We start from the raw sequence: 21,998 nt of genomic DNA on the forward strand, positions 1-21,998 counted from the left end.
TATATCCCCCCTTTCTCTCCTGCAGGAGACTCAGGCTAAAAGAGGCTGAGGTGTGACCAGTTTGAAAAAAATAGTCCTCTTAAACAACCAGTTTTAATAGTAGAAGCCAGCATTCCATGCTTGAACAGGATAACCAAGCTCAAATTGACCACTTCAGTATGAGTTTAGCTTTTTCTAAACAGAGTGCCTGGATTTCCCACCATTCCAGCTGAACAGGAGTAGTGTTTCAATACTATCAACAATTACATCCTTTTGCACTGTTTTGCGAAAACAGAACTGGAGGTGCTTTCTTGTAAGCTCCTGCTTTTCTGCTTGATTCCTGGATTGCTGCATTCTGCAACATTCCATCTTATTTCTTTAAGAAGCAGTGCATTTATGAACATATGTTAAAAATAAATAATAAATGATATGCCAATGAAAGGTAGAGAAAAATCTGCAAAAAGCCCTGGGAAAAACGGAATTTAGGTTGGCATCTAAAGATCAAAATACATGGTTATGGCCAATTCCACAGTTCAGAAACCAACAGAAGTTCTGCTTCTGATGCTCATCTAGCTTACCATATTTTCAGAGCTGCGAGTAAACAAATTAGAGGCTCTCTGGCTGTCCCAGTTGATGGTCAGATTTGAATGGAAGGATTTTTAGTCTACTGAGCTTGGTTATTTCAGTAAAATGAGGGACTGATTCCCCCACGAGGTTGCTAGAGCAAGTGAATTCAAAACTTTAGGAAAACCCAGGATACTTTAAAATCAAGAGATTCCACACTTACCACTGGGAATTTATTCCATGAGTTAAAATAGATTTGACGTAAACCTAATTCTCTATTCTATAAAACTATTGAGTATTCTTCACAAGATATTTTGTCACCTGCTAAAATTTGTTGTTCCGTCCCCATTTCCATATATGTGGATACCAGGAAGAAGACTGAATTTTGCAAACTTGCTGGTTTGATTTGAATATTGTTTTGACTTTGCTGTTCTTTTATGATTGAACTAACAAGCCCTTATTTTTGCAGTATTTTCTGTGCCAGAGACTACATTTCTGTTGCAATAATAGCATAGCATTCCTTCAGTGCAAGATTTCTTGTGCTGCAGGAAATCAATGAGTGGTCAGCAGAGTGGCATTAGAAATTCCAGTCAACTGTTTTCTTGTATCAGATTTTCCTGCAAAAAGTAAGCTTTTTCAGTAGTTTGTTTGCAACTATTGCACCTTCAAGACCTAAAAATGGTGTTTACATATGCAACAACATAAAAATGGTGTAAAAATGTAGTGTAAAAGTAGTGTAAAAGAAGCAACAGAACTCTCAATGACAGCAACAAAATGGGACTGAGTGAAACAACATATGACAAAAAGAAACAAAAATTTCGATATGGCTCACTCCTTACGGAAGAGATTGAAATCTCTAATCCTCTATGATTTAGAACCAAACAAGAAGGAAGAAGGAATCAACAAACAAAAAATTGTAAAGGTGCAGCAGTGAAATTTTCAATTTAAGATTCAGGTTGAATCTTTTCCATGGAGCTCAGTTGGCTTTGTATGCATATAGATACCTAGTTGAACATTATTTGATGACACCTGCATTCATGGTGAAATCTCATATCACATTTTATCTCAATATGAAATGTTTCTCTCTTTCTTGTGAGTATAGACCAATTGAAAAGGGTTAGAAATTTCTCACAAACACAACAGGATACTATCTCCAAGCTTGACTCTCCTTTCTCTTTCTCTGTCCTGCAGACAAGATTTTCTCTCAATGAGTTGATGACAGAATAATATCTCCAGAGTGCTTGCTCACCCCACACGGGCCTCTTGAAATATTTGTACCCTGGAAAGTTAGAGATCAAAAGTGCATGCATACACACACACACACACACACACACACACACACACACACACACACACACACACACACAAAGACTCAGGAATGAAAAAGCTATCATAAAGAACCTACTCAGGTTTCAGTCTGGTGATGAACAGACTTGTGAAGCATTTTGAGCACTGGCAGCTTATCCCATCTAAAATCCAGGTATACTTTAAAAAAAATAGAATTTCCATACTGCACATCTCTTGCCTGTTCTGAGGAACTGGAGTATTTTCTGAAAAGGTTTTGCTGGACAGTGATGTTAAACATTGATTTCATATGACAGTACAGGATACATGGAGTACAGCTGATTCAACCATTCTAGGGAATTTGGGTAAGTGTATTTCATGCAAGCTTCTTCAAATGTTCCAAAATATTATTGGTAAACATCAAATATTGTGTACAAAATTTTAATTTTTCCTTCATATCACTCATCAGGCAGTGTGGATTATGGGTAATACTGGTTGAGTTACTGGGAGTTGATTATGAAAAAGGTGAAATAAAACAGAAGTCCAGATTGAAAGGAAATTTTAGTTTCTCATCTTGGATTGTATTTGTTGAAACCCAGCCTCCCACTAGTTGGTTGTTTTCATAGAAAAAGGACATTTGAATCATTTTCTCTGAGTGTTGATGCAAATCAAACACTTATCTTTTGCTATCCAAGAGACAGACAATCTGATTCAGCTTATGAAGTCTGTCTGCAAGTTCATACAATTAGTGCCTTGACAGATGCAAACAGGAAATTTTGACAGCTGATATTGAGCAGGATTCCATTGCAATCGAAAGACATTAGTTCAATGATTGTAATAATTGTCTCAGATTACAAAGAAAAATTGTACACCATTCTTTTTGGGATTTCTTTCTTTAAGATCACTAAATGTTCATGAGAAATTAGTTGAATTTGAAATAAAAGCCTTTTGATTTACAGATACGATCCAGAATAGCATAGGGATTTTAATAGTTAAATGTATTTTTTAGAAGGTTTTCATTTAAGCAGAGGTAAAATGGATGTATAGGCCTTGCATAGCTCTTGCCCTAGATAAAAATAATTTATTATTCCAAATAGCCCTTTTCTCCTCCCCCCGTCTTCTATACCAGGCATATTTTCAAAATTGCTCCCAGTATGACTCCAAATTTTCTACATGATTATTGAGTAAGATTCAGAATAAAGGTAAATGGCATTTTTGTAAACAAATCATTTTTCCATTTCACTACCAATTGGACTATTTTTAGCTTTTCAGTAGAAAACTGGAGAATACGGTGAATGTAAAGATCAAAAACCTAATGTCATTTCATGAAATATCAGAAACCTTCCAACCAAAAGGCATATATAAATTTTGTGGATTAGATAAGGCTGCAATGAACTTGTCCGCTGCATTCAAATTATTTATTTTGCTGGAGAAAAGAAATCAGGAATGGGTCTGAACCAAGAAAGTGTGTTCATGTTCAAGCAGAGTCAGCAACATGATCTAATAACTACCAGCCTCCATTATTGAGGAATAAATTATATTTATATTTCGTTCACTTTAAAAGCATATAAATAATAATTAAAACAACATTTGCTATTTGAATTGCATCTGCCCTTGTGACTGAAGATAGCTGGAGAGTAATAATAATGTCTATATAAGTATATTATATGAAGCTAGTTCATACTGAGTCAGACCACTGACCTGTCTAGCACAGTCTTTTCTATGCCAAACATTAGGGACTATGTGTGGACTCAAACAGAGATCATTACATTCTTTATTATTTTAGATCGTTTTAACTGGAATGGCTAGGGATTGAACCCCCAGATTTTGTGTATTCAACAATGCAATCATTGGCCTTCCCTAATATAACCCTTGACCTATACAAAATTCTCAGGCTATGCTCTGGGAAACAAATTTAGAACAACATGATTGCACTGATCATTTCCTTACTCTCACTACAAAAAGTGTTAAATTGTGGTAAATCTGAAGAAAATAGTTAAACCAGTATGTATATTTTATAGTCATTGTTTGCATTAGGCCTGTATGGTTGCTATGAAATAGTGTTAACCACAACCAAAGATCCATAAACAATGGCCGAAAGTGCCATTTTGCTTGAATATGCAGCTCCTTGGGCAAATCCAGCCTTAGGCTGAAAGTTTCTGGAAAAGAGTTAGAGTGATATCATAGAAGAAATCACAGCCACAATTCTAGTTGTACTTCACAGGCAACCATTACAGTTGAATGGGATTTACTTCCTTGCTGATGTTTTTTTTAATTAGAAGGACCTCTGTAGAAAATACAAATAAATTTTAATAAATCTAGTAACCTTTCCATAAAGTATTTAAATAATATAAGGTGTTGGACTAGAACCTGGGAAACCCAGGTTGGAATCTCAACTTGTGCCATAGAAGCTTGGAACAGTCACACACTTTCAGTCCTGGCCCAAAGAAATATGTGCATGGAAGACCTCCAAGGGATATCAGGGTTGTGATGCAGAGGCAGGCAATGGCAAACCACCTCTGAATGTCTCTTGCCTTGAAAACCCTTCAGGGTCACCATAAGCCATCTGTGACTTGACAGAAAAAAATTATTTAGGACTAATTGTTAATTATCCATTCCTTTAAACATTTAAAACATGTAAATCAATACTTTAAAAAGCTTGGACAGACACCGACAAAAGACCAAAACAGTGGGTTAGATCCAGCCGGTTTTTTTCGCTCAGTCTTAACTAACTACATTTCTCATTAAAGTCCTCAGAATACATAGCTTTTGGTCATGTGGGTCCCATTATTCCCATTATTCACAACATTTTTTTTTACTATGGCACCAGCAAAAAAAACAGTAACGTCATCGAATAACGTTATTAAAATTAATACCCAAATTACACATCATGTAAAACAACAGTTTATTCAAAAGCCTCTCTGTGATGAAGCCTCCCAAGAGTGTACGTGTTCAGTATATCCATAGATTCCAAGCATTTGGGTCAAACACCACATGCCACAAGAATATCTATGCTTAGCACCTCCCATGTTTTTGTGCTTACCATTAAGATAATATATCAATAGCAGAAATAGACAGAAATTCCCATATCTGGTTCAAATGCCTGCATGTAATCTATTCTTAAATCTGGAAGGAGAGACAAGGATAATTTTATATTGTCACAATGTAATATATTTTGTTTTGGAATGGTCAGTGGAAGCAGCTCAATAAAATGAACAATGACAATTAATAATAATACATAAATCTAGTTCTCAAATTTACTAATCCAAAATTTACTAATTTACTAATCCAAAACAACTGTTGTTGTTTGATCAGAGCTGGAGTGCTGTAAAAGAACGATGAGCTACCATACCTTAGAAATCCTACATATGTTAACAAAATCAAATAAACACAATTGCAGACCTGAGTTCTTGCACCTGCTGAATATCACACTTATGTTTACTTACAGTACAGATATATTGATAAGAGTGGCTATAGAAGTGTCACCCTTTGACTGACAGCTGGAGAATCCTGAAATTTGCGGTGTCCCTGCTTAAAAAAAACCAGTCTTTCTAACAGTGCAATCAAAAGAACAGTTTCATAACCGCTGTGAGTTATAAGAGACAAGAATACGGACAATTTTCTGAAACCTTTGCAGACTAATTATTGAAAACATATACAAACAGAGAAACAATGGCAGGATTCAAGACTTAAATGAAAACAGCATATTGGATTAAGACAATTTTATAAGGACTAAAAGTGAAAAAAGTAGATATAAATTTTAAGCATGCAGTTAGATTTACGTTTGGATCCTTAGTGAGGTAGCTGGAAGTCATCATATATATGTTTAGGTGTTTGTGTAGGTGTTTTTTTTCTTTTAACGTATGATGATGATGAGGATGATGATGATGATGATGATGATGATGATGGTAGATTTCACAGCTGCCAGATCTTTAGCTGTTCGTTGGACTTTCATTAAAATTTGAGCCTCACCCAGAGGCCTAGGAAGTTGTAATGTATTGGCGTAGTATTCATGTGGACCCCAGCAGGGCTGCCTTCTAAATCTGACAGATGTTAATTTTGTCAATTCAAAGATGTTTCAAGTGCTGCCCTCATGTTTTCGGAATGGTGCCCAGCATACCGATTACCACTGGGACGACCTCAGCTGGTTTGTGCCAATGACCCTGAAGCTCGATTTTCAAATCGTGGATACCTTTTCGTATTTAGTTCCCTACCATGAAGTGTTTATATAATCAAAAGATGCTTGCTATTAAACCTTTCATATGATACAGACAGAACTCTGAGCATACACAAGCCCATTGAGGACCCCCCTCCTCCACAACAACATGGAAATCTGTGTAATATTCAGTTTGAGTTTAATAATCCAGTAGAGAACTTTGGACAGGATGGAATTCATCAAAGGAAAGGGCCTTGGCTAGAATTAGTGTGTAATAATTACTGTGAACTGAATCCAAGAGGCATTAAGATATCATTCTCTTATGCAACAAAAACATACGTATAAGTAGGGACATGTTCTATAAGTGATTTCTAGTTTGTGATGTGAATTTTCCACTGATTGGTCATTTTTCTGTCAGTAGAGAGAAGCTGTCACTTTAAAATTAGGCCAAGATCTGTCAGTCTTCTCCCAGAAATCTGATCCAGTGATCATGAAAGTTCTGCAATAACCATCTCAAATGCAACAAGCACACAGAATAATTGCCAAATGTTTTACTAGATTTGCAATGGAACAAGTATGGCTGCTGATCCTGTTGACTGTAAAGGTGCTCCCAGTGATTGCACAATTCAATGGCTACAACTGTGATTCAAACTTGCACAGCAGGTTCCCTGGTAAGTGCTAATTGTAACATATTCTTTTGTTATCTTGCTTTCAAGGGGTGCTTATTTGTAACCACTACAGATCTTTAAAGTAAATGAAGCATGGGAGGAAAGAAGTTCTCATTAACCAACTAATGGCGGATGAAATAACATAGAACTACCTGCCCTGCCATATGCGAATGTAACTACCAATAATAACAAAATAATTTCATTTGTGAAGGGTGAATTCAGTATACAAATTTGTTGCCCATAGGAAGTTTATTCAGATGGTTTACTTAATAAAAATGCATATCGTTATCACCAGTGAGCTCTTTAGAGGTAATTTTCTTTGCAGCAGAACAGAGATATCATCCCTTTATGGCTTCGTAAAAAATTCATGAAAGAGAAGTCAGTCAATGGTTGTTAACTAATATAGCTTAATGATGATGACTATAAATACTCTGTGTGGAAAAAGCATTGAACATTCTGTTTGAGCACCATATAAATGTATGCTTTGTCTGAAGGGGGCTGGTTTAGCTTATGTAGTTATGATTTACCAAGCTGACTAGCATTGCCAAGTCCCTCCTGGCCACCAGCGGGGGTTGGGTATAGGATGGCCATATCCAGTTTGGGAAACCCCTGGAGATTTGGTAATAGAGCCTGAGGAGACCAAGAACCTCAGTGGCGTACAATGCCATAAAGTCCACCCTCCAAAGCATTCATTTTCTCCATTGGAATGGATCTGCAAAGTCTGGAGATGAGTTCTAATTCTAGGGAACTCCAGGTGCCAACTGGAAACCGGCATACCTTCTATGGCAGCTGTCAAGTCTATCCAAGACTTCAGGTTAGATGATGATGATGAAGAAGAGTTTGGATTTATACCCACCTTTCTCTTCTATAAGGAATCTCAAGGTAATTTACAAACTTATTATCTCTTCCTCTACCCACAACAGACACCTTGTGACAATAGGCCAGAGATTGCAAACAAAATGTCCCTCCCCCCATTCCTTTAGAAAACATAGTCCTAAAATGTGCAATAAGTGAATCAAACAGCGGCTCTACATTTGTATAAAATCAGAGCAAAGTCTGGCTCACAGGCAGGATACTAACAAATGCATAATTGCTCTCCCAGCTTGCATCAGAACTCAGTTTCCCCAGTCTGAGATTTTTTCAGGACTGGGAAGGGAGGTAGTCTCACAGATCTTTTGGAGAAGAAGAGGAAAGTAGAGTATTTTTTAGGAAAACATGTTGATGGACAGAGAAGTTAAATGGTTCAGGAGTGGCTGAGTGACTCCTTGAGTTGTCAGCTTTGGGTTGGAAAATACCTAGAGATTTTGGGAGTGGAGCTTGAGGAGGGTGGGGAGGGGCATAAACTTCAGTGGGGTATAATACCATAGAGTTCACCTTCCAAAGTGACCATTTTCTCCAGGTGAAGTGATCTTTGTTGTCTGAAGATCAATTGTAATCGTGGCAGATCTCCACTCATCACCTGAAGGTTGGCATTCCAAAAAAAGGAATAGGGTTCGCTATGCATTGTCCATTGAGATTACTAAATGTTTAAAGGAAGGGAAAATGTACAGTGAAAGTGAGATGTGAGGCCAGCTGCATATTTATTTTATTTGTTTTTTTAAAAAATTGTATACCTTACACTTCAGAATGGATTGGCTATTTAACTCATACAGGTTGATTTCGCACTTCCATTTCACTGTCAAATTTCCGACTCCACCAAGGAGGTACACTTTTTTTCGGGAACCATGGTCGCAATCAGGTCAAATCCATTGAGTGGGGAATCTTGGCGCCAGGAGTCTCCCGTTCAGCCAATCGCAGCTAAGTGCTTCAGGCATGCGCAGAGCTGGAGACTCGCAGTGGCGAAAAGCGCGCCTTTTTCTTCTTCTGGCGTTCTAAGTGACTGCTGGGTGCATAAATCTCGCTCTCATCTGTACGGCGCTTTGTGGCGTCACCTCCACATAGCTCCTACATAGCTTATTTTTTTAAAAAAGGGGGACGCAGGGTTTCGTTTCCCGCCGTGAAACAGTAACCAATTGGGACAGAGCAGCAAAGAGGCACTGAGATGATCCCGCCTTCCGAGCTGGGATCCAGCTAGATGACTTCGGTTGCAGTGGGGAACAACAATGCCTTCGACCTAGGTCAGTACCCTTCTCAGGGAACCGGGTCGAATCTATTACACTCGTGTGCGGAATCGACCACAGAAAGTTTCCAGTAAGACACTGTCCAGAGGCTATGCTGTGAATAAGTGGGGAAGCAGAGCCAAGCCCCAGTAGCTCTGTCACTGAGAGCCAGTATGGTATAGTGCCGTGGTGGCGAACCTTGGGCACTCCAGATGTTATGGACTACAATTCCCATCAGCCCCTTCCAGCCTGGCCAATTGGCCATCCTGGCTGAGGCTGATGGGAATTGTAGTCCATAACATCTGGAGTGCCAAAGGTTCGCCACCACTGGTATAGTGGTTAAGAGCAACATACTCTAATCTAGAGAACCAGGTTCAGTTCACCACTTTTCCGCATGAAGCCTGCTGAATAACCTTGGGCCAGTCACAGTTCTTTCAGCACCAACTATGGTACCTCACAAGTCCTGGGTGGATGGGGGGAAGGAAGTTGATTGTAAGTTGCTTTAAGACTCCTTATGGTAGAGGAAAACACTTCTTATGGTAGAGGAAAACACAGTATAAATCCAACTCTTCTTCTGCCCACAATTCAGAGGACACTAAGGTTGTCAACCTCCAGATGGTGACTAGAGATCTGCCACTATTACAATTGATCTTACAAAAGATCACTTCACCTGGAGAAAAAGGAAGATGAACTCAATGGCTTTGTTATTACCAAAAGTATAGTAAACCAAAAGTATAGTCATTACCAAAAGTATAGTAAACAAAAAATATTTTGTTTGTGAATCAATTACCGGTATGTAGTATTTTTTGAGACATAATGCTCTTTACCCTATTCTCTGGTTGAGTCTCCTGTCTATGTATGAAGAGGTTCAGATTTTGTATATAAACAAAGATCTCTCCAGATAAATAGATAATGGCTGCAGAAAGCTTTTTTTTTTTGCTCCTCGTGACCAGAGTGTATGTTTTATTAAATTAAAATGACAAAACTTGTGAATTTTATACTCAGCTTTGCATTGTATAATTATGTTTATTAATCAGAACAATGCAGATCAGGCACTGATTTATGATTGCTCAATTGTGCTTATGTACCAGACATTGAATTAGTAATCTTAGAACCTGCTCTAATGATTAATTATGTAAAAATACTGCAAACATATTATAATCATGATATGAAAATTTTAAAGGCATATTTTCTACTTAAAAATGAAACAGCCGTATAGTTTCAGAAGTGCATGGCTAATTCTTCATGCATATTTTATCTGCACAGCAGAAATTACCTTAAAAACTTGCTTCTGTTCTGAGGCCCTTTTCAAAAATTGTATTTATTGCATATAAATAATTCCAAATCCCCATTTTAAAGGGAATGGATTGTTATTCTAATTGCTAGCCGCACAAAGTCCTCAGTAACTTGTTGGCCACAGTGGATTATATTCTCCATTATGCACAAAGGCTGTAAAAATAATGCTGATTCTTGATTTCCATTAACATTTTCTGTGATGATTTAATGCATCACAAAAAATATAGCTCATTCATGCTTCTACAACTTTATTGATTCAATAAAAGGGGTAATAATACTGGCAATTAGTTTTTTATCTTCAGAGTAGTAGTAGTGTTACTCATACTGTGCTTGGGAATTTCTTAAACCCAGTCAGGGAACCAACAGGAGATTGGATAGGGTGGGGACATACGGTGGTGGCAGTGGTAGAGGTAAAAATCTCCAGAAAATGAGTCCCACCAGTACTGAATGAATGCCCTCTCACAAAGTAAGACCTAACTCATCAGATTCCACAAAGGTCTTTCTGTCTTTTAGCCTCTATGCAATTGGGATGTGATGGGTGGATGATGTGCAGTAGGTGAGTGCTGCTCAGGTTATATTTATTTCCATTTGACTCTTTAGTATGGCTTGTATTTAAATTGATTCCAGGAATAATTTGGACATGCATTTTATTGTTCAATATATTCTACTGTAGCTATTTTCTTTCTTTTCTTTTTCTCTAGTTAGTTGTCACTTACCCTATGACAGTTACAGTTTTAATTGAACAGTCCTGTGCAGACAATCAAAACCTGTAGACATGTATGAATGGGGGAGAGAATTAGGATTATGTATAGTAGTCCAATCTTCACTATGGATAATAGTGAAATCAGGTGCAAAAATGGATAATATAGTTTGCATATTCAGGACCTCTGCACACTGTGGTAAACATGCTAGAAAAGATGGGACCTTAAATGTATGGAGGTTAGGAGCATTGCAAAAGCAGACCAAGGATGAACAATTCACAATTCTTCCCCCAACATACATATGTTGATCATTCAATCCTAAACAGAGTCCCTGTCTAAATCAATTAACTTCAGTGGCCTTAGAAGGGTATAACTCAGTTTAGGATTGCACTGTAAAAGTTTTCAGAGGGTTAGTATGTGATTTCGTCTTATATTTCAGTTTCTAGTATGTGATGATAGTATTACTAGGTCATCATGCTGGGCCATGTGCATTTATGTAGTTTCCAGCTATGTCCTATGAAATATGAAGATACCTACCAGAATCAAGGTATTGGTCTGTCAAGCCAATACTGGCTATTCCAGTTAGCAGTGGTTTGTCAAAGTCTCACGCATTTTCTTGTCCAACTATTATCTCATTTATTTTTGACCACTGATGCCAGGGAATGATGCTAGGAACTTCTGTACGCAAAAATGTGTGCTGCATCACTGAGCCACAGCTCCTCCTGTTAGGTTATTCTGACAGCAGATTCTTGGTTTGATTTTATCTTCCCAGTAGACCATGATTATGGCTCTTGCTACAATAGATCTATTAGTCTTTAAAGTGCCATAAACAGCCTTTTGTTGACCTAGAGCCATTTGCCTTGTCTTGCAGTATGTGGAAGAGCTATGTATTCACATTAGCTCTTCCAATCTCCTCAGGTTGTCAAAAGGCTTGTACAACAATTTATCTGGACAAACTTAATGGCAGTCACTAACACTTTTCTGGCACTTTAAAAGTGTTAAATCATTTTAAAGATCTAATAATTCCCTTGATGTGTAAATTAATGAGCCATACACTGAAACACAAAGAATAATCACAACCTGTAAAGAATTAACAAAGGTCTTACTGTGTTAAACAATATTTACTCCATATAACAGTGGCAGAATAATGCTATCTTTTCTTGATCATGAAGCACTGATTCTGTTTGCTACATAAATATCTTCTACTTGGTGGATTCTCATGGACCTCTCAGTAACTTTTGATACCATTGATCTGGTGTCCTTCCAGACTGCCTTTCTGGGCTGGGACTGTGAGGCAGTGTTGTAATTCTGGTCCTACCTGGAGGGTAGATCTCAGAAAATGGAGTTGGAGGATAACAACTCATCTCCTTGGCCTTTGACCTGTGAGGTCCCACAAGGCTCCATCTCATCCCCTATGCTTTTTAACATCTACATAAAACAGCTAGCTGAAATCCCTCGAAGATTTGAGTCATCACCAATATGTGATTGATACTCAGCTCAGTCTTGTGCTTCCAGCTGATCTCAGGGAGGGTGAAGAAAGCCTGAACCAATTCTTGGAGGCATTTTTGAAGTGGATTTGGGCTAGTAGTCTGCAGCTTAATCCTGCTTCATTTTGTGCATCTGCATTAACAACACATATCACTATATGTGTTGTTAATGCAGATGCACAAAATGAAGCAGGATTAAGCTCCTGGTGCTTAAGTATATGAATGCCCCTTGCTGAATCAGGCTGGATATTTCAGAGTCTTCAGTCTTAAGCACCCTCCTTTGAAGCAAGTTTTGCTGAAATCAGTAGGTTTTACTTCTAAGTAAATAGAATTACAGTCAAGTTATAAATATGGATGCATCACTGATATCTATAATGGTAATGTGACATTTGCTGCATTTTTTTACCAAGGGTTCCATTACTTTTTCATGCTGTACTAACCCAATTTTATCAGAGAACTTTCTACCCTCTTTAGCTTCTTTTGCTGTGTTGATTAGAATTCTAAATTGCTATTATTAGCTGCTATTTACCCTTCCAGAACCAAATGAATTGAATGCTCTGAATTCTCACTCATGTTTGACTCAATCCTACATTATGTAGGAATAGCTGTGGGCAAAATATACCTCTCCATCAAATATTGCTTTCAGAGGCAGAGATTAGTGTAAAGGCCACATTATCAAGTTCTTTGCCTGTAAGAGCTTTCCTGTTCATATCTTGCATCATTTGGGGTTGTTTGAGAGCTTTAAATGGACCACTTCGTACAATAAGTTTTTTTTAATGCCAGTCTTATTCATATACACTGCACGGCATGTTTACAGGTGCAATGGATACTTAGAATGGAAAATGACTGACAATATCTGTGTGATTGCTTCATTTAGGATGTTTACACATTTTGAGGGAAAAAGCATTAACAGCCCTATCCAAAAAATAATTACCACTATTTGAAATAAATGGTCTTAAAAAGGATATAACTCTGTTTAGAATTGCACTGCAAGTGTCATTAAAGGGATAGCGGTAGAGGTGTACAAAACAAATTGGTAAAAGTCAGATATAGGACTAACTGACCTGATTTTTTTTCAGTAAGAAATTCTTTAACCTCCATTTCAGGAATATCTGGATTCCGCTCAAAATTTGAGACAATTAGACTAAATCTGAATTTTACTACTCCCCATTTTCCCTTCTCCATCTCTCCCTACTTAACTGGACTCTGTTCTGAGTCTGACAGGCACAGAGCTGTCTCTGGTCCCTATGTGGAACCTGAAGGTGGCAGCATCAGTGGCCTGTGCCACCCACTCACATAGAGTCAGAAGATGGTAAGCAGTTTTCATATCTGTCATCCACAGGTTCTGGGCTCCATGTGGAGCCTGGAACTGACATACAGCTGTGTGCCACCTGCCATTTCTAAGCCCCACGTTGAACCTGGAGCCAATGGTGGTGGGGGAGTTCTGCACGTGGCTAGCAAGTAAGGAGGAGGGGGAGAGGGGATTCCCCTGTCTTCTCTAAAATGGCAGCAAGCCGAAGCAATCCCAATCCTGCTGAAAAAAAAATTCAGCATGATTCAGGGAATTTCTGTTCATCTTCCTTTAAATTGCCGCCATTTTTTTTGGAAGAAAAAAACCTGAAAAATACCAATAAGATATTTTTCAAGGGTTTTTTTGGTTCTTTGCTGAACTGTGTATCCCTACATAGAGGACCTCTTCTTGTTACTGTCCACTAACTGCAAGGAGTACAAAAAGAGCAAAATGGGAGGAAAGTCACAACACAGGTTACATAATTTATCATTTTTCCTGTCCCTAAGAAGCATCCTCACTCATATTTCCTCTTTGGCATTAAAATCAGCTGCTACAATTTCTTTTTGCATTCCTTTCATTATGGTCTGGGACAGTGTAGTTTTTTTTTCATTAGCAATGTCTATGTTATAGAATTTCCTCCTGAGGAAAATCCATTTGTTTCAAGAGGGACTGTTATCACTCTAAAGATAATTTTTAGATTGTTTTGGCATTTTCAATTAGTTCTCTATTCATTTTATTGTGTTTTGTATGCCAGATTGACTATTTGATTGACCAAGATACAATTCCAACATTTTATAATTAATAAATGATTTCAGGCTCCTAAATGTGTTTTCTTTTCATTTTTATTGCAGCTGAACGAGATATCAGTGTCTACTGTGGAGTACAAGCAATTAGTATGAAGATTAATTTTTGCACAGTCCTTTTTTCTGGTTACTCTGAAACTGATTTGGCACTAAATGGGAAACATGGGGATTCCCATTGCCGTGGATTTATAAATAACAACACCTTTCCAGCAGTGGTCATTTTCATTATCAATCTCAGCACTTTGGAGGCCTGTGGGAATGCTTTAATGGTAAGGCAAGAGGCTTTGGAGACTACCTATTGCTAATAGTGAGTGGAGCATTATATACTGCATAATGGAATTTATTGTTGCATAAAGTATAAAAATGAACATTCTGTAAAGTTTAAAAATGAACGTTAATTTGAATGTTGGATAAATATTATGACTGCGTTTTTAAAGTACATACCAGGAAGTTCCTTTGAATCCAAGCAGAGTTATTTTCAAGTAGGATTGAGGATCCGATTAAACATTTACTAGCATGTTTTCTATGTGTCTTGGTTTCTTTAAAAAAAGGGGAACAGATTCTAAGCTTTTTGGAACCCATTTGTAAAGTAATTCCACGCTACTTCCCAACACAAGAAATTTATTTTATTTTATTGTAACTGTTTTTATTTTGCTACGAAGATCATGACTAGCTGTTTTTAACTGTTTTTGCCATTTGGAAATCTAGTACATAAATGGTTTGGGATTGGGATTCCTTGAAGTTTGCCATCTCTGTCATGAGTCTACCATAACTTAGAGAAGTGGGCTAAGCTGCCCATTTCTGGAAATCTACTAATCCCCTTTTAAATTGGAATTGAAATGTTCTCATTGAGAGGTACGGTTGCCAGCTCTGGGCTGAGAAATTCCTGGGAAGGCAGGAATTTGGGCAGAAGACGTTCAGCAGGGTATAATGCCAAACAGTCCACCTTCTGAAATCTCTTGGATTCTGGCAGTCCTGTTTGGCAGATAATAGCCGATCAGTGCCAATGAAATCATGGTAGGGCAGGTAAAAGAGAAGTACAGAGAAAAGAAGCAAAAACAACAACAGTTAAATTGACATTTTCTTTCAGATAGATTAATTAATTCAAATTAATTTGAAACATTTTTATGCAACCTTTCCACTTGATCAAGGTTCCCAAGGTAAAAATCATCAAAACTTTTGTCCAAATAAAACACTTGGATGTTGTGGGTTTTCCAGGCTGTGTGGCCATGATCTGGTAATTTTTGCTGTACATTCCTCACTGTGTCACAGACTTACTGTAATATGTTTCTGAAGATGCTAGTCACAGATGTGGGCAAAATGTTAGGAGCAAAAACTATTAGACCACCGCCACATAGCCTGGAAAATCCACAACAGCCAGTTGATTCTGACAATAAAACACCATTTAAATTATAAAAATAATTCAATAAAAACATGAACAAAACAATACCAGGTAAGAGAGCCAATAATGGTTATTGAGGGTAAGCTCAATAAAGCAAAAAGATTTTTCTCCACTAGTGGAAGATGCTGATAGAGGAAGGTGGACAAATCTTCCTGGGAAAGGAGTCTAAAGTTTTAGTAACATGACCAAGAAATCAGAGGTGGGATTCAGGGGGTTCCGAAGGTTCTGTAGAACCTATTGTTAAAATTTAAAATATCACTTTTTTAATACTTAAAATATTTTTATTAAGTATTAATATTTGTTAATACTTAAAATTTAAAAAGTGATATTAAAAATATTTTTAAAAACTTTTCAATAGTCATTATTTGGATCACACCATCATCGGAACCTGTGTTAAAATGTTTGAATCCCACAAGAAAGCACTTTTTCGGATTGCCACCTGCCCTGTCCAAGATAGGTTGTCCAAAGATGACTGAAATGAACTGGTAAGTTCATATGGGAGAAGGTAGTCCTTGAGGTATGCTGGTTCCAGGCTGTACATAGCTTTAAAGGTCAATATCAGCACCTTGAATTGAACCCAGGAACAAACTGGAAGCCAGTGTAGCTGGAACAAGACTGGAGTGATATGGCCCCTATGATCCATTCCATTCAGCACTCTAGCAACAGCATTCTGTATCAACTGCAGTTTCCAGACAGGCTTCAAGGGCAGCTCCACATTATCTGCCAAAGGCAGGTTGAGCAAGTCTTTGTCACAGGAGGAAGCAGGCTGTGCAATGACAGAGACAAGCACAATGATCAGTTGTCATTCATTCGTTTTCCAGGGTGAAGGTCAGCTAAAAGGACAGATCCTATTGTGATTTTAAAGTGCTGGGATTTTAAAGTACTGGGACTCAGTAAATCATTTATAACTTTCAAATAGATTGATATTTTCTTACTTTTATCATTTTTAGTAATTATTTTTTCTGTCTTGTAGCCAACTTACTGAGTTACATTTATTAATAGTTTACAGTCCTATTGCTCTAAAAGTTTTCCCCCTTTCAGGGAAATAAATAAAAACTGTCCTTTGTTCAAGTCTCACAACTCTTGATTGGCTTTAAGAGCGGACAGAGTATTGTGCTTTATATTAAACAAGAGAAGAGGGGAGAGGAGAAGTGCTATACAAATAACACTTCTCTGTCTGTTGGTAGGATTGGAAGAAACTATAAGCTCCTTGGTAGTTTTACCTCACAAGGGTCATCTTCAGACATCAAGAGATTTTAACACCAGCAGAATCATATTTCTGACCATTTGGAGTTATTCAAGTAAACCTGAGATGGTATATGTGTGTGTATACCATGACTTAAGGCAACCTTAAGTTGCCTACAAGAGCCCTTGAGGGTGGGCGGTATACCAAATGTAATAAACAACAACAACAACAACAACAACCCCATAAGGTTTTCAAGGCAAGATATTTTTGGAGGTGTTTTGTTGTTGCTGCTTCAGTATGGGCTGAAAGAGTTCTAGGAACTGTGACTGGCCCAAGGTCTCCCAGCCGGATTCATGTAGAGGAGTGGGAAATTTAGCCCAGTTCTCCAAATTAGACTCTGCTGCTCTTGAGATGGTATGGGGGAGTCCAGTAAAGGAAAGGAAATAATGTAACATCCATCTCTCATGGTACTCTAAAGAAATAATGTACTATTCTTAAAAAAGGGAGGAATAGCTATTTTTACCCCACTTGTCACATCCACCACCATCAGACATTTGACTATTTATCTGCAGTAGGGTTGTCTTAGTGCTGGCTGTGGTATTTTGGAATTCCATGCTCTTGGAAGTGTGTATTTAGAGGTCTTTTGATATGAATTAGTTGTGCTGGTAGAGTCTACCACTGTTTAATGTCAGTTTCTGCTGACATTGGATTTTGTTTGGTGATGCTTGGGTGGTTTAGTCTTAAGCACCCTCCTTTGAAGCAAGTTTTGGTTTTAGTTGTTGGTTATTTTGAAGATTCATTTTATTTTGTACTTTTTGTACCGTAATTTTTTTATTTTACTGTAAGCTACTTTTGTTGTTATACTGTGATGCAGTCCTTCACCGACCATGTTATTGGGTGACAGGGAGGAGGAAGCCGAAGCAGTCGTGGCCTTCTCAGAGTCTTTTGCCTTTAATAGATTCCCAATGCAAACTGTTGCTAGCTTGGATTGTATGTGCCTTGTGTTGTTTGCCAAGGACTCCAACTGTAATACCATTCTCCTAACTCATAGATAGCTGACCTGACAGAGGTCAGCATGATGACCCTACAACATTCTAACAGCACATTTATCCTTTTAGAACAGCCCTGAAATCCTGAACCTAGCCCACCCAGACAATCTCAGCAGGGATGTTGGTATCACCCAGCACAATTGGGCTGGTACTGAAGATCTTGCTGAAGTTCCCTAGATGGACCAGGCTAAGAATTTCATATGAAAGGATAAATGTGCTCTAGGAATAACATGGGCTTATTGAAGGAATGGAGACATTAAATCCTAGATTGCTACTCAGGAAAGAAAAAACACATTTAGGCCGTTTCCGCACGGCCCATTTATGACGGCCTGGGGGCGCCAAAAAAGGCGCCCCCAGGCCGCCGTTCGCACAGGTGCCGCTGCTGCAACGCAGCAGCGGTGACCTGACTCTTCTTCCCTCCCCCCAGGGCGGCGTCAAGCCGCCCTAAACAACAACCCTTTAAAGGGTTGTTGTTGGGGAGGGAGCGTCTTCCCTGTGGCGCGGTGCGAACCGCGCCGCCGGGAAGACGCTGTCTTCGTCTCCAGCTTCACTTCACGGTGTCCTCCTCGTCGCCTGCGGGGCGTCGCAGCCCCGCCCACACTGTCCTCCGACCTCCAGGGGTCGGAGGGCAGCGTGGCCAGGGCTGTGATGCCCCGCAGGCAACGAGGAGGACACCGTGAGTGGGGCGGGGGAGGGCGCAGAGGCGGCTCCGTGCGGAGCCGTCTGCCGGCCTCCGCTTCGCCCGTTCGCATGCTTGCATGCGAACGGGCTTCCACCCCCACGCCGCCCGCACTCTTGGCGGTGTGGGGGCGGCAGGAGGCCGTGCGGAAACGGCCTCCGAAAGATCAATTAAGCTGGGAAAGGAATCTGATTTCTAGTTTCAGTTTCCACCATTTGGCTAAACTGTGTGTGTTTGTGGGATGGATATTACTCGTTCCTGCTTGGTGCCTTAAAAACACCTGATTTGTGATCAGTCAAAAGCTACTTTTCAAGAGAAAATTTGAATGAGCACCCTAATTTATGGTTGGGTAAGAAAGGGAACACCCATGCAATGGAGAAATATATACAAATTGTTAGCCTGGACTGGAGTTCTGTCAAGACTGAAATCCAGACTCTGATGTCAAGGAGAGACTCTTTCAGGCTGCACTGAGATGCTTGGGGCCCACTCTCATGAATAAGAATATAGAGGCTCTTAGTAAGTATAGGGAAACCAATAGGTACTGTACCCCCACCCCATGGCATATCTAAGTAACCTTGAAATACCTAAACTATTGACAGCTTTTATTCTGGCTTGGTGCCAGGCCCTCACTTCAGCTGTCTTAGATGACTGATGCAGGAAGACTTCTTATTGGGAGAGAAAATGTCCCTGTGGATCTGGGCACATAGAAGTAATAGAACATGTGCTTCTCCATTGTCAGTATTAGAAAAATATACATATTAGGTTTTTTATTTTGCTATGGCTGTATAGATTCCTGGGCCACACAGAACAATTTTATATTTGTTTTGCTGCTCACAGATACCAATCCTGACATAACATACAATGTTGCCATGTTCTGTGTGACAGCACTTGAAGTACATTGCAGGATGGTCTGTGCAATAAAGCAGGCTTAATGATCTGATAGTTGCAGACTTCAGTTTACCAATTTTATTGTTCCCTTACGCCTGTCCCCCTTTTTATAGTTATTTTGTAGTTTTTAAAGCTTTTGTTCCCTTTTAATATTTATGCTTTTATCCTATTTTCCTTATATTCTCTTGCCATATGTTCCAATGCAAATTTCCTTTTAGTAGTTTTTTCTTTTTTAGATATACATTTACTGTTTTAATATATCTTATGCTTCTATTTTTATTTTATTTACCTTATGTTTGTCTATAACTGTAATAAAGATTGATGGATGGATTGATGGATGGATACCTACTATCTTCTGCACAAAACTAATGGTCTACAGATGGTTTCCAAGTACCTGTGATTTCTAGAATTTAGGTTATTAAAGTTTTATTGCAACCTTGGTCTTTGAGTGTAAAACAACTATTTAGAAAAACCTATTCACCTTTCACCAGTTGCTCATTTACACCAAACTAACCTCAGTCAGGGCTGAAAAGTACAGCATAAGAGAAACAGAGGAAGAAAAGAGAGAGGATCCCTAAATCATTGTGTGTGTTTCTGTGTGTGTAAAACATATTCTAGGGAATTACTTTTGAAGATTGCCATGAATTAATGTTATTGATTAAGATATTAGCACAAGAGGTAGGCTGGATGGACAAGTGAAAGGACACATAGATTGCCCCTCCTCTGGAACCATAATTGAAAAATGCCTCTGTATCTCATATTTATTTTCTTCCTCTTCTAGCTTTCCCCCCTTAAATGGTGGATGGATAAAATATGCCCAGTATTCTTAGTTCCATCCAAGCTCAGCTTGGTAAACAATACGCTTCCACATATTTCCAAAATCCCCAAACAAGTAAGGATGCAGTATTCTCTTTCATCAGGCAGGCTTGTGGGGAAGTGGGAGTGGCAGATGATTAGACAGCTAGATAATGGTTTCACCTTTTCCGTTTTATCTGCTGCAGGGTGGAGGGGGGACGGACAGAGGGCAGCTTGAAGAGAGAGCATGAGGTCCAAGCAGTCTGGTAGATTGGGCTAAAATATTGCAATGTTACAAAATATGATATCATTGCCAGCCAAACTGCACTGTTTCTTCCATTTGTTAAAATATCAAGTTTTTGAGTGATAGTTGCAAAGAAAAGTTTAAACAAATGGAGGCACTAGGACGATGGGGCAATGGAAGTGGATATCTCTGATCCAGCAAATTTTAGAAATGATATAAGGAAGATGGTTAAACTTAATCGTTTATGCCTACATTATTTAAACATCAACAGAATCTGCCATCCAATAAATGGTATTTTCTCCAAATAGGTAACCTCGGTTCCAGGAATTAATGCATATGGCAATATATCAACAGTCCAGATAGGAAATATCTCAGGATATATAGACACTCCGGATCCACCAACAATAATCAGCTATTTACCAGGACTTCTGTATAAATTTAGTTGTAGTTATCCTTTGGAATACCTGGTGAACAATACACAACTTGCTTCGTAAGTATGATTATCACATTGGTATTGTAAGAAAGGATTTATGCTCCAAACAAAGAGCCTTGTATTAGATTTACAACTTATGGTTTATTTGTGCAGTACTTTGGAAAGGAGAGGTTTGGATATGCTGTACAAACGTGTCAGATCCCTGCTGACCATCTGTGCAAATGTCAATCTCTTTGCTATCTGTACAAGATAGCCTTAAGAAATTTAGGAAGAATGAATGAGAATAAGAATGCAGGACAAAGGAGTACTAGAACAATTAAAAGAAGGAACATTTAATTGCAAGAAGAAAATCAGTTCCAAGGATTTGGTTTACAATAAGTTTAGCAGAAAAGTCTGTCTTTTGTTGCTTGCTTTTATGATGAAATTTGCAACCAAAATTCATGTAAATAGCAAAGCAGTAGTGTCAAAATGAACAAAATATTCTCATAAAGTCTGTCTGGTCTTTTCTTTGACCTTCCAGAGACCAGTGAAAGCATACTTTTTCAGAAGGACTTTGCGGGAAAAATCAGAGGAAGACTGGCCATTTAACTTACTAGTATATTTCCCAGTAGGCCACTGTTCCAAAGGACTGCTGGTAGCTGGGAGCAAGCATAACCAAACTGTAGCAACTCAGCCAGAACTACTTAGCTCAAAGCCCTCATTGGCAATGGTGACTGGTGTCAATTCACCAATTGGTTTGTACCACGCTGCCACAAGTATTTTGGAGGAAGCGCTGGGTAAACTAATACCCATTGTCTGCGCTGCTGAGCTGAATAACCCATGCAGCACTGGCTAATATCACCATAGGGGCCACCTAGCTTGGCTTGCTCCAGGGCTGCTTTCATTTCCCTGTTTACTTTTGGTGGAAATTAAATCAAAGTGTGTTTTGTTATAATCTTTCTATTGGTGATTGCTATTTTTATGTATATTTCTATGTTGCTTTGATACTCTGATT

The 21,998-nt window shown here is 38.6% G+C and overlaps 1 protein-coding gene across 1 annotated transcript in view; it reads left to right on the plus strand.

Moving 5' to 3' along the window:
* Positions 1-6,547: 6,547 nt before the first annotated feature.
* ZPLD1 (zona pellucida like domain containing 1) overlaps positions 6,548-21,998 on the plus strand; it is a 39,666-nt gene continuing 24,215 nt past the window's right edge. The window contains exons 1-3 of the mRNA XM_048494548.1: positions 6,548-6,654; positions 14,377-14,597; positions 20,880-21,061. Coding sequence (XP_048350505.1) covers positions 6,549-6,654; positions 14,377-14,597; positions 20,880-21,061 — 509 coding nt within the window. The 5' untranslated portion in view covers position 6,548. The remainder of the gene's footprint in view (positions 6,655-14,376; positions 14,598-20,879; positions 21,062-21,998) is intronic.

The sequence above is a fragment of the Sphaerodactylus townsendi genome, linkage group LG04, assembly GCF_021028975.2.
Source record: "Sphaerodactylus townsendi isolate TG3544 linkage group LG04, MPM_Stown_v2.3, whole genome shotgun sequence".
Lineage (NCBI taxonomy): Eukaryota > Metazoa > Chordata > Lepidosauria > Squamata > Sphaerodactylidae > Sphaerodactylus > Sphaerodactylus townsendi.